General features: G+C 43.8%; 1 protein-coding gene across 5 annotated transcripts in view; it reads left to right on the top strand.

Moving 5' to 3' along the window:
* The window catches only part of SOX5 (SRY-box transcription factor 5), a 488,455-nt gene that overhangs the window by 186,910 nt on the left and 289,360 nt on the right, over positions 1 to 12,185 (top strand). For 4 of the 5 annotated variants that reach the window (XM_068401094.1, XM_068401093.1, XM_068401091.1 and 1 more), the window contains exon 1: positions 4,791 to 4,907. The exons of the other annotated variant lie outside the window; for it this stretch is intronic. In XM_068401094.1, coding sequence (XP_068257195.1) covers positions 4,870 to 4,907 — 38 coding nt within the window. In that variant the 5' untranslated portion in view covers positions 4,791 to 4,869. Of the gene's footprint in view, positions 1 to 4,790; positions 4,908 to 12,185 lie in introns of those variants that run through there. 5 annotated transcript variants of the gene reach the window in all.

Below are 12,185 nucleotides of genomic sequence, written 5' to 3'. Positions count from 1 at the left end.
TCTTACATTTCCTTGGACTTTGTTGGTCTCTATTATTAAAACCTACAGTGGAAACAACAAAACCCGAAAAGCTCTTTCTGTTTTTCCCCAGCACTTCCTTTACTTACTGTATTGCAGCATCTGCCAAAGGCACTAGGCTCAAGTGCTATCATTTGATGATTTTTTAAAAAAAAATTAATGTTTCATTTAAGGTTTTCCTTCTGCCGATATGCTTGTATAAAGACCTGTGGATTCTATCTGTGCAATATTCCAGAGTTACGGTATTTCTAACTTGAACTGGATGGATAATTGATTTTTTTGGTTTGCCTCTTGAACTGGAGAACCACAATAGCAACAAAAATTCAATTAAGCACAAAAATTTAGATAGGAGTTTATGATTTGTTTCCCTCACCTATATGAAAATCAGAGCTTTTTTGTTTAGTTCAACCCAAATTGTCCTGTTTGACTTGTTTGTTTGGGGCAGCCCTTAAAGGAAGCAAAGCAAGAGAAATGCAGATTCACTGAATTGCTGGGGGAGAGGTGGGAGGAGGTTTCATTTTTCTCATTAGCTGAAGATATTTGAGCTTAAATCCTGATCTCTCAGTTTGAGAAGAGAACTGAGAGAACTGAACATGGATCTCCCAGGTGGCAAGTGGGTTTTGTAACTATGACCTGCTAGATAAAAAGGGGTATCGGGGCTTGCTATTACTAGTCAAAACTTTCAGGACAAGATAAAACTGCATATGTTAAAAATTGGACAGTTGCATATTAGATAGTTTCTTCTTTCTCAGTCAGTGGTTATTTATCCCAATTCCTCAGTTTTCCCCTTTCTGATATGATAGCAGCCTTTGTGATATGTCCTGGCAATTTCTAAAAAGCAAGCCTTAAATTTAATACGAAATGATTTGTAGAAAGGTTTCAGAGATTCCCTCAAACCATTTGTTTAACTTGCTTTTTCTCCCTCTTGTGATTGTAGCTGAATTTACTATGAGAATATAATTTTATCGATAAGTCTGTACAATAAACCGTTAATAATCTAATAATAACAATACAAGGATACAGTAATACGATATAATACAATAGTAACGGTAATTTTTTTTTTCTCCTTTTTGGACCCAAGTGTGTTGCCACCTACTTAGCTGGGAGAGGGAGCTCAGTAGTTGCAGAAAACGTAAGATGAAGGAAACTAGAAGGGGTAGGTACCTAACCACAAAATGTAAAGGGGTAAGAGTAAATGTAAATTACGGTAAGGGAGGAGAAAGGTTCATGTCAGAAGCATTCAGGGGAATGATCTCTGCTTCCTTCTGTTCTCCCATTTCTTCTCCCCTTCTCTGTTCTCCCTCTTGCTCAGTTATCTTGTTTCTATCTAGTTTTCTCCCCTGAACATTTCTTCGCTTTTCTCCCCCCCTTTTATTATGGTTCTTGGTACTTCTTCCTAGTAAAGCCAATGTCCTGTTCCATAATTTGTGATGTTGATGGTGATTGCTCGGGTTTATAGTCATATTATCTGAGAGCCAGCAACCCAAGGAGCCCCATTGTGCTAGGCATAATACCAGCTTGGAGGAGTATGTGATCATTGCCCTAAAGAAGCTCAAATAGGAAATGATGTAGGAAAGGGTAAATACATGTGAACAGACAAGGGAAGGACGTGGTAGAAGGGCAGTTGTGGAGTGGAGCTGGGTTTAAAAAAAGATATGAGGTTAGAGAGCTGAGTGGAGCTAACATGCAGTCAAAATATGATAGTCTGTTTTGCCAAAACTGTTGAAAATGTTTTGCATAAAAGGTCTTCCTAATTTTCCTCTAGCTGGTGCTTCTAAGTAGTTTCTCTCTGCAAATTTCTCCCAAGGCCAAGTGTCAGGAAAGAGGGGAAGCAAAACAAGAAGTGGCAGAGAAGGAACAGCACTTACGGACGGGCAATGCTGCATGAAGGGAAAATTAAAGACTAAGAAAAGGGGCCTGACAAATGTGAATACAGCAACGAAGTATGTTTTAACCAAATAAGTAGATGTAAAAGTAATGCATTTGTGGGGAAAAAAGCTAAAATATACAGCATGTTTCAGCAGCATAGGGACTGTTGTTGACTGTGAGGCACATGGGATCTTTGTTTCTCATCCTTTTGCTGGAGTTGGCTAACTGTGTCAACATGGGCAAGCTACTAAGCCTGTCTGCATCTCAGTTTCCTTATTTGAGGCCAAATTCTCCTACAAAGTAGCCTCCTGCTCCACACAGAGATTTGCTGATTTGAATGGAGCCCCTGTGGAGTGAGATACTTTTCAATACAAATAAAGTTTTGGAATCGGCCCTAATTATATTTATTACCTGCAGAGGAGTAATGTGAGACTTAACGTGGTTTGAGACCCTCAGATGAAAGAGAAAGTATTTGGAATTGTTCTTTTTAATCATCTGCTGCCTTTTCAATGTCTACTTCATAGCTGTCCTAAAAGGGCTAACTACTAAATAACAAATGAAAAATCCTTGTACATATTAACTAGGTTTGTCAGACTCCTATGAATGGACCTCTGTGGAAAATATTACTTGCTAGGGGCTACTGAAGGAAGGCAGTTTACCCTGCCCCACAGTGAGGAGCCATTAGATCTACCTCATGCCAGAAGTTGACAGATTGTACACGACTCCACTCCGAGCGCTGCGGTGGTGTAAGGCAGGCTCGAGGCAGCCTTCGCAGATCCTCCTTTATGAACGGCAGTGAAGGCGCCTTTGCAAACGTGGCTTTGGCGTTTTATTTCGTCAGTGGTCTAATGCTCTTTGGGGATGATGTGAAGAAGTTACAAGTGGGTTTGCTACTTGGGACTTAAATGATCATCCCAGGCTTCTAGGTGATGATGCCTTTATGCCAACACTGGAGTGAAGGGCCCCTGTGAGAGCCTGCTGGTTTATAACATATGCATTGGGGGAAAAAGGAGCGAATTAAACAGTGTAGCTGTTGGATATTAATAAAAATAATAAGCTTTTCTATTTGGAATTTTTTTAAGCCAGTGGGCATGAAAATGTTGAACATTTTATGGCCGCTCTTTGCGAATATGTGTATATATTTCAAAAAGTAAATGTGCTTTCTCTGTGTCACTGGGAGGTAGGGCTAAGAGGGGAAGAGAGGGGGCAGTGGACCGAATCAAACTGTTGTGGGGTCAAAACCTCATGGTTTTTAAAGGCCCTTAATGTTGTCCAGCTGCAAATTAAAGGAGAAAAAAAAAGAGAGAGAAAGGAATTAGGGCTGGGGAACTGGAAAGAACGGAGTATAGATATGTGGTTGTGTGTGGGTGTGTGTGCATGTGTGCTCTAAAGAACAGGGAAACCGGGTTTTTTTCCTTTTATTTTTTTCCTCCCCCCCGCGCCCCTTACTCCGAGCTCCGTGCCAGGCTGGACACGGGCCGTGCAGACTATCGAGGCATTGTGCCCTCCGCTCCCAGAGTAGCCCCCGGCTAATCCCGGGGGCTCGGACGGGAATTTCTCCGCGGCGTTCTCCTGGCCGCTGCCCCCCCCCCCCCTGCTCTCACCGCCGGGGCGGGCTCGGGCGGTGCAGCCCTCCCCGCCGGAGCGGAGTGGAGCGGGCGGCGGGTGTCCCCGGGATGCGGGGCTGGGGCTGGGGCTGCGGGGCCGGCCCCGCGGCCGCTGCCCGCGCCTCCGTCCCCGCGTGTCAAAGGCCCGTTACCTGACCGCCTTCCGCGCCTGCAGGGCTTCCATCGAGATCATGGGAAGGGCCGGGGAGGCTGCGCTCCGCCAGCCAGCCCAGGGGCTCCGCAGCCGCGCTTCGTCCCCTGTGTTATCAGGGGCTGTCTGGGCAGGGGAAATGAGAGGGATCCACAGCGGAGGGACTCCTCTTGCTCACCAGAGCGGGGGGGGAAATGGGGCGTAAAAAGAAAAAAAGAAAAGCCGTAGCAGAGGAACGGAAAGTTTATTTTTGTTGTTGTTTGTGCGTGTGTGTGCGCGCCCGCTGTTTTGGCATGTGGCTACCTTTTCCCTTGCACACAACAGGGTTGTTTGATGGAGTTTGGAGCTGAGGAAACTTTGGGTTTGTTGCCAGGACGGTTCGCAGCACTTTGTGGAAAGCAAGAGCTAACAGTGAGACCCGGCAGAGTGAGTGACAAGTTGTTTACAGGTTTCCTTGAAGGGGCCTCTGCTATATTTCAATCTGTCAAAGTTGCTTTTCTTCCCTCAGAACAATGCCTGATTGTTGTGCAGGGTGGTTGGTTTTTTTTTTTTCCCCTCTCCCCTCCCCAAAGAGAGAGAAAGAGGGAGAGAGAAAGCGATAGAGCGGAGAAGGAGGGGGGAGAGAAAGGAATGAAAATTCTTCGGAGCTCAAATGCCTTTGGTAACATTTTTATGCGTGTAATCTTTTCTCCCCTATTTCAACTCCGAGAGAGTTGATAACTGTTTCAATTTAATCGGTCTGCTCTTGTTTTATCTTCTTTCTCCACTGATCTTCCTCAGCGCAGGGGATTTGCTCCTGGTTTGCCGGTTTAGGTAGATTGTCGGGCTTTCCGCCCCCCCCCTCATTTATCTCTCCCCCCCCCCCCCTCCCCCCCCCCGGTTTTTAGGACAGTGAACGAGTTGACTTTTCCCGTTTCGCGGCGGCGGGCGAGCAGAACGAGAAGGAGCGGCCAGGCGCCCGGAGGTTGCCCGGTGCCTCGCAGCCGCGGCGGGGGAGCTGCGCCAGCAGCCTGCTGCGAGGCGCGCTGCCCCTTTAAGAGACTGGTCAAGGAGTCCTAGCTCAGAGCGAGCGAGCCGGGAGGGAGGGAGAGAGGGAGAGGGAGGGGAGGGAGGGGGAGAGAGAGGAAAATCAATCGGTTTAGAAGGTTCGGACTCACTTGACAGGTTCAGTTGGAGGCGACCATAGGTGGCTGCTGTGACAAAGGGAAATTGTGCTTTTCCAGCATGCTAACTGACCCTGATTTACCTCAGGAGTTTGAAAGGTGAGTCGAGTTGTTGGGGCGGGGGGGGGCCGCTGCCTTTTGCCTTGCGGGGAGGGGGGGCCGTCTTTCCCCCCCCTCCTTTTTTTTTTTGTTTATTTTCCGGTTTGTTTGTTGTTGTATTTTTTTTTTTTTTTTTAATTTATATGAGCGCGCGTGTGCGCGGATGGGCTGCCCGCGGTGCAGGCTCCCACCGGCACACGGGCTGGGGCGCGCAACTCCGGCGCTTGGCGGCAGGCCGGGGAGATGCTCCCCCCCCCCCCCCCCCCCAGCGCGTTACCTTGGCTGTTCCAGCAGCGTGTCAGTTAGCCGGGCGGGGTGGGCGAGCCCCGCGCCCGCGGCGGTGGCCACCGAGCCCCTCGCCCGGCCGCCCCGGCGGTGCGCCCGCGGCTTGCAGCTTTGTTCCGCTGCCTCGGAAGCTGCCGTGCCCTCTCCTCCAGCCCAGCCTCCCCTGCCCGACCCGGCCCGCCGAGGCAGGCACACCGAGCGAGGTGCCTTCCTCGGCAGCGCCTCCCCGCCCCTGCCCGGGGACTCCCCGGGCGACAGAGGATGCCCGGTGGCGGGCGAGGCGGGGGTTCAACTTCCAACCTCGCCCTCCCGTCAGACTTGGGCAGGCGCTCCGCCGAGCACATGACCTTTTGTTGATCTAGTGGGAGCGATTATTTTTAGGTAAGTTAACATCCCGGCCTTCGGTCAGGAGAACATCCTTCTGCCTGAGGAGGAAAAAAAAAAAGAAAGAAAAAAGTGAAACTCTCGCCTCCCAAGTTTTGGCCGTCACCTCTCTCGCGGAGTGTCAGGAGCGGGGTTTGGGTATGACGTAGACGTGCCCATCTCCCCCTGCCCGAAGCAGGAGCTTTCGCTGCCTGTGATTGAGTTTTTGCTGTCACTGGCGACGGCTTGTGACCTCCGAGAGTTTAGCCCTTATTTCATGTGATCTGGCTCTCCTAAGAGCTTTTGAGGCGTTTTCTCAGGCGCTTGTGCACGCGTCCATTGATGGTCCGGCATCCCTTCCGTCCGGCTTCATTTTTAAAGGTTCTTAATAGTCCCTTGTGCGGCCGCAGTAAACAATCCAAACTTTCATTTCGAAGCAATAAATAAAAGGACGCCAGGATGCGCGTTACTTAGGTTTTTCTCATCTTCATGAAAGCTACCTCCTTGTATAAACATTTGGTTGTATCTGACTATGCAATACAAGCTAGGTGCTAGACCAGCTGGTTAAAAATATGCTAAGTCAAGCTGTTCATCGTTCAAACCTACTGAATTTGGTAGTAAAGGCATAGAAAGGAAGGCAAGATAAAAACATTTTAAGTGGGCTGAGGAACACGCATGCAGAGAAAGGACAGGAAAGAACGTGTGAATTAAAAGATCGGGGAAAAAGAAAATTGGGAAATGCAGAAAAGAACTCATTTAACGCTTTCAATCCTCGTTCTGCAACTAGAACACTTCCTTACTAGAAAGTGGAACTGGCATGGTTGCACTGCTCCAAGGTTGTCTTTAATACAATTAATTTTCCGGACTTACTTGGAATACTTGGCGCTTTTCTTTGGTTTGTTGTCATTACAATAATAGAACAAAATTGGTTTTGTTCACGTGCATTTTATTAACTCTGTTCAACTACCTGAGGAAACCGTTACTGTTTCTGGTGTCAAGTCTGATCTAGTATCACGATCATGCATTTGTCCTGTTCATACAATTAATAGATTCAAGTATTTCGTATGCTTCACTAAGATTATTACATATAAACTTATAAGCAAGTGATTTTGATTATTCTTTGAACTTTGTGATGAACTGAATACTTGTAAACACTGTGAAGCAGAATGAAGCTCTTTCATTTTCCTGTTGGGGGACTTTTTTTAAAATCAGAAGTCTCTCTGCATTATAAATATGTATTTATATAAATTTTATACTTAAATAATTTTGGACAAAACATCTTCCTTAGAAATAGCATGAGCTTCTCTTTTTTTTTTTTTTACTCCCAGGCATACGTTTCATTTTCAGAGATCCCAGCTTTGCTCTTGTAAACATTCTAGTTAAATAATCAATACGCTGCTTTCCTTTTGCTATGCAGATAATAGCAAGCAGTAGAAATGGGAAGCAATAAAAACGAACCTCGGGATATATCTTTTTTTTTTTTTTTTACCATTTTCCATCTGTAGTTGAAATTGGTAATACAAACCAATATCTCTGTTAATCATTACCATTTGTTTACATTGTGTGTGTTTGACTATAGTTGCACACACATACACAGAGTAGATACTGTCCGTGTAATATGTGTGTTTATCAGAAAACAGCCATGAGGACACACTTTCTCTTAACACAGAGATGCACAGACCCTCAGACAAACAAATGCTCACAGAGTTCACGTGTGTATATAGGCATGATGCACAGATGATTGTTTTTTAGACATTTATGGCAGGTTATTTTCTCAGATTCTCAGTAAATACAGTTCTTGGAGCAAATTTGTGCAGTCGCTGGGGTCCAGCATGTCGTATCTGCACGGCTGACTCCAGATTTGTTATTACTACCCATCTCCCGCTATTCCCTTTTAAACTTGAATAGCAAATTACAAGGACGTAAAGATTTATCAAGTGAAGTTTTTTGCAGTTCAGATCTCAGAGTGTCTGTATGTATCTCTGGAGGTTATTCTTCTCTCCCTGTCGTCTTTCCCGTGATGTTTCAGTGTATCCCGGTAAACTGCAAACGGTTCAGAAACTTTCAGTCACCCCAACTGAAGGGATCTGAATCAAGGGGACTTCTCTTGTGTGCCTGTGGCCATTATCAGGGGGCATTTGCGATACGCACTTGGAATGAAAACGATCCTCAGTGTCAGACGAATAAACATTCATTAACTCATTCAGCATCACTAGTAAATTGCAGTAGGTTTTGTGAATTAGCATGTATAATTAATCACCATACCAAAAATGTGAGGGTTTTCGTCCCTTCCTGAGAAGTTACTTGCACGTCTTTATTTCTGTTTGTGGCGGTTAGCTGCTTGGTTGAGAGTAGCATCAGAATGCGTACGCTGAGGGGAATGATGTTTGCAGAAACATTGTAGGAAGAAATTATAACTGGAATCTGCTCCGTTTGTCGCACAGGGAAAGGATAACTTCTGTCATGTACCTGTGGCACTCTGAATTGGCTTTAAAGGTCTTGAAAAGAATAACTCTTGTTGTTTGTTTGTTTGTTTGTTTATTTTTTAAAAGATGGGTCATTATACTTAAATACAAGTAGTATGGCCACAATAGAAAGAAAGTTTACTTCGTTGAGTAAAAACGTGGAGATAATGCGGCCAGAACCATCGCGGGCAGCTGTGAAATTTACAGAATGAGAACATCTCAGAAATGCCCAACATAAAGTTTTAATGTCTTAATAAAGTCTGATAAATGAAAAATACATAAAGTGACTGCTTAACAATGTCCCTAGAGTATGGAATGTTCTTAAACCCAAATTAATTACTGCATATTTACATTTCTCTGTAGACTGTGAGACAGGCTACACTAGGCATCCGGACAGAGTATCATCCTTTCTCTTTCTCTTTTTCGTTCTTTTCTTTTTTTCTTTTTTTTTTTTAATTTTATTTTTAACATGCCAATTCAAGGTAAAAAGGTATGCCGTGTTTGTGGAAGAAGGAAGGATGGGTTAGTGCTTCCATAGGAGAAAAGGGAAGAGCTAGAAAAGACAAAAGGCGTGGATGGGATCATGGGGATGCGGACAGTGTAACAAGTTTAACATTTACATTCGCCAGTTCTGTGCACTGGAAATGTTCTCTATGCTAGTGACTAGCTCGTAGAAAGGAAAGGCTCAAGGATGTAAAGCAAGTCTCTGCTGGGAGGAAAAAAATATACTTAGCTGCTTCACTGCTGCACTGCACGAGTCATTTCAGCCTCCCACTGAATTTATTTTGGGGTTGTACCAACACTGTCAAATGGAGAAATCATTTTCCTAAAAGGAAACTTTGCGTATTCCTAAGTGCTTTTCTTAGCTAAAGTTACCCTAAAAGCTTTCTTCTGCTGCTGCGTTTGCCGAGAATTTTGGAGAAGGAATAATACCTTTCTATTAACCGGCTTGCTCAGAATGACGTCCCACTCTCCTAAAATCTACCTGTAGAAGTAAGAGTGATTTTTCCTTCATTTAAAAGAAAACAATGAGGTTTCTTTAATATTGAGCTGAATAGCTTTTGCCTTCCACTGAGGTGTTTTGAGAAAAGGACTTTATTTTGCTTATGTTTGTGGGTCTAGGGGTCTGAGATCTGAAGAATAAATATAGCGCCAGTTAAAAGTTTCAGGTAGTGTTTTTTTGCAGTGACGAAAATTAACATGATTTTATTTCTCTGAGCTAAGGCTGAAGGAATAAATGCGTTTGCAGACTAATCATTAATGTCCTGCGTGCGCTAATTTCAGTTGTTATGCTTAGCGAGGAGGAAGTTGACTGTTACAGATTATGGATTTTAATGAACATCTCAATAATTTACCAGTTGCTGAAACTGTGAACTAGACTTGGAAGGCAAAAGCCCAAATGAGAGAGCTGATGAGTGACACACCAGCCCGCACAATTCGACTGTTGTATTCATTGCATTTGAATCGAATCGGGAGTTTGGCATTACTAATTCTGGGTGGCTGGCTCATCATATGCATTCAAGGAGTTAATTAAAACACACACAAACACATAGACACACTCTCCCACCAAGCATCTTGCGATGTTTATGTGCATAGTGTGTTTGATTGGTACCTTTAGATAGGAGAGGAATTGTTTTTCCTTCTCTTGCTGTCCAGAGATCTTAAATATATAACTAGTTTACAAAATATTTACAACTTCTCAGGGAGCTTTTAACGAGCATTTATGGCTTTATCATTTAGGAGGTATACAGTATCTGATTGAGTTACTTAAATGTGAAGCTCCCTGATAGGATAGGCATACCTGTCTGTGTAATGTGATATATCTGTAGCTGTATAAAATACACTTTTACAATATTTATACAGGAAAAAGAGTATCTTCTCCCAAGGTAGACTTATAGTTTCTTCGCATGCTTTTCATACTAGACTTAAAAAAAGTCTCTTAATGTTGAGTAGGATACCTGCATGTTTGCGTGTCAGATACCTCTGCCTTCACAACTCTTGCAGAAGTCAGTCTGACATCCTCTTGGCTTTCTGTTTTTTTTTTTTTATGAATTTCTTGCTCAGGCCTTGTTCTAGCATAACTAACTCGTAAGTGGAGGGGGAAAAACATGTTTTCAGGTTGTACCTGTACACACTGGAAATATTCAATGCCTGTGAAATCTGCTACTGTAGTCAAGCGCTCACAACAATTAATCAATAGGTGTAGTACTTCTCTGCTGATGGCAAGGAGTTTGTTTAACAAGTAGCATCCTTACAAGCAAAGCGCTTTTCCCTTTTAAAGTGTCCGTGGATTTTTATCTGACTTGGAAAATGTGTGATGTCTCCTGTACTTTCTACGAAAGGTAAAATTATATTGTATTTGAGTATGTTAAAAGTTGTGCTGCAAATTAAGCAAATTCTCATTGCATTATTGTATTACCTAAACCAGAACTTACTTCTCAAACTTTTGAGACGGGTTGCATATCTCTTTTGAGCTTCTGGCTTTGGGCAGCGGGCGAGGGCGAGCAATTGCGCGCGCTGTACCTGACGGGGATTTATGGCGTTTGTACCTTTCACATCTCCTCCCGGAGACCCCCTGGCGAAACCCCGCCGCCGTCAGCAGCCATAAAGTTTTCACCCACGCCTTTGCTGAGGGTTACGATGCTAGCCTGCGGTCTGTCACGCGTCCCACCTCTCCCACACCCTACCGAGGGGCTGACTTGGTCCAAGCGGCTTGTGCCTTGCCCAGGGCTGGGGCCGAGCTCGGCCAGCGGCTGCCAGGGGTGTAGCGGGGAGCCCTGCATGCTGCAGCCTTCACTCGAGAGACGCCGCTTGTCACCTCCACGCCAGACCCAGCCTTTGCCAGCCTGAGAAGCCAGGAGTCTCTAAAAGTTGTTCCTGAGCCCACATGTCCTTGTGACAGTGTGAAGTTCTGCGTGCGGTAGTTGTTGGGAGAGAGTGAACTTAGACAAGATTTGGGAAGAATTTTGGTGAGCGCTGCTTGCAGGGGCCGTGGTACTTGAAAAGAATGTAAGGAGTGAGTGGAAATTGTGAGATGTACAGTGGTAATTCAGAGGAGCTATCTTTTTTTAGGATGGGTGCAATTTTTGTTTTTTTTTAAACAGAAAAAGAGGGAAAAGAAAGACACGGGTTGCTAGGGTCATCAGATGTTAATATGAAGTTCAGGAGTGTCAGAGGTGCTGCCCATGGTATTGGGGGGGGGTTGTTTGTTTGTTTTGAAAGAAATTTGTGAATGTTTTCCTAGTCCTAGCCCCTGTTTTTGATCTGGCATGGTACTTCTCTTCAACTTATCCTTTTGTCACCTTATTTAAGGAAAAAAAAAACCCAACATGACGAAATGACTTTTTACTTGTAGAACTCTGAGAGATGAAGTGAAAATGAGGAAAAGCTTGGGGCTAGTTTTGGAAGTTTGAAATGACTTTGACCTTGTTTCTCTTAAAAGTATTGTGGGATTAATCAGGTAAAATTTCTCAATTCTCAAATTGTAATTATACTTGCAATTTTTAAAATTTATGTTTGGTATTCCAGATTTCCTTTTTATATTTTTTTTTTGAGAGAGACCAAGTATGGATACTCATATCGGCAACTGATCTTCGAGATGTATAATAATTTTATTTTATTTTGTTTTACTGTGTATTCCTGCTTTTGTGTTTTCTCGAGTTCGTGTAGACTGTCTTCACTGTGTTTTAGTTTCTTCCTAGAATGTGGGTGTCTGCGTGCTATTTGATCTAAATATATCATAAAATGTTACCTTAGTGCTAATTTCTCTGTCTCGTTGTATTATAGTCTTATTATTTTATTTGTGTTATTTGTTTCAGTCTTACTAATCTTAACTTAATTCTGTTACTTTTGGGGGCAAAAATATAAGCAGAGTGAATAGCAATTAAATTTTCTTATCTGAATAATCAAAGTTCTTAGTAGTGAGGAACTCTGTTGTGTGAGTATGCGTTGTTATTGCATGGTTAAGACCATTGTCTACATCTAATGTTCTTCATGAACCTCTGTAGCTCTAGAGAAAAAAGGCCTAGGAATGTAGTTTATGTAGACAGAAACCCATGCAGTTTGTCTTTTCGTTTCTTTGGTGCTGAGATTGTAGTTTTCTTGATTTTTTAAAGAATGTGGGAGTGAAGAAATGCCCCATGTTTCATTCATTCATCTCACAGGT

Source organism: Nyctibius grandis, chromosome 5 (assembly GCF_013368605.1).
Source record: "Nyctibius grandis isolate bNycGra1 chromosome 5, bNycGra1.pri, whole genome shotgun sequence".
Lineage (NCBI taxonomy): Eukaryota > Metazoa > Chordata > Aves > Nyctibiiformes > Nyctibiidae > Nyctibius > Nyctibius grandis.
The sequence above is the reverse complement of the archived record's forward strand: the minus strand, read 5'-3'. Positions and strand labels throughout refer to the sequence as shown.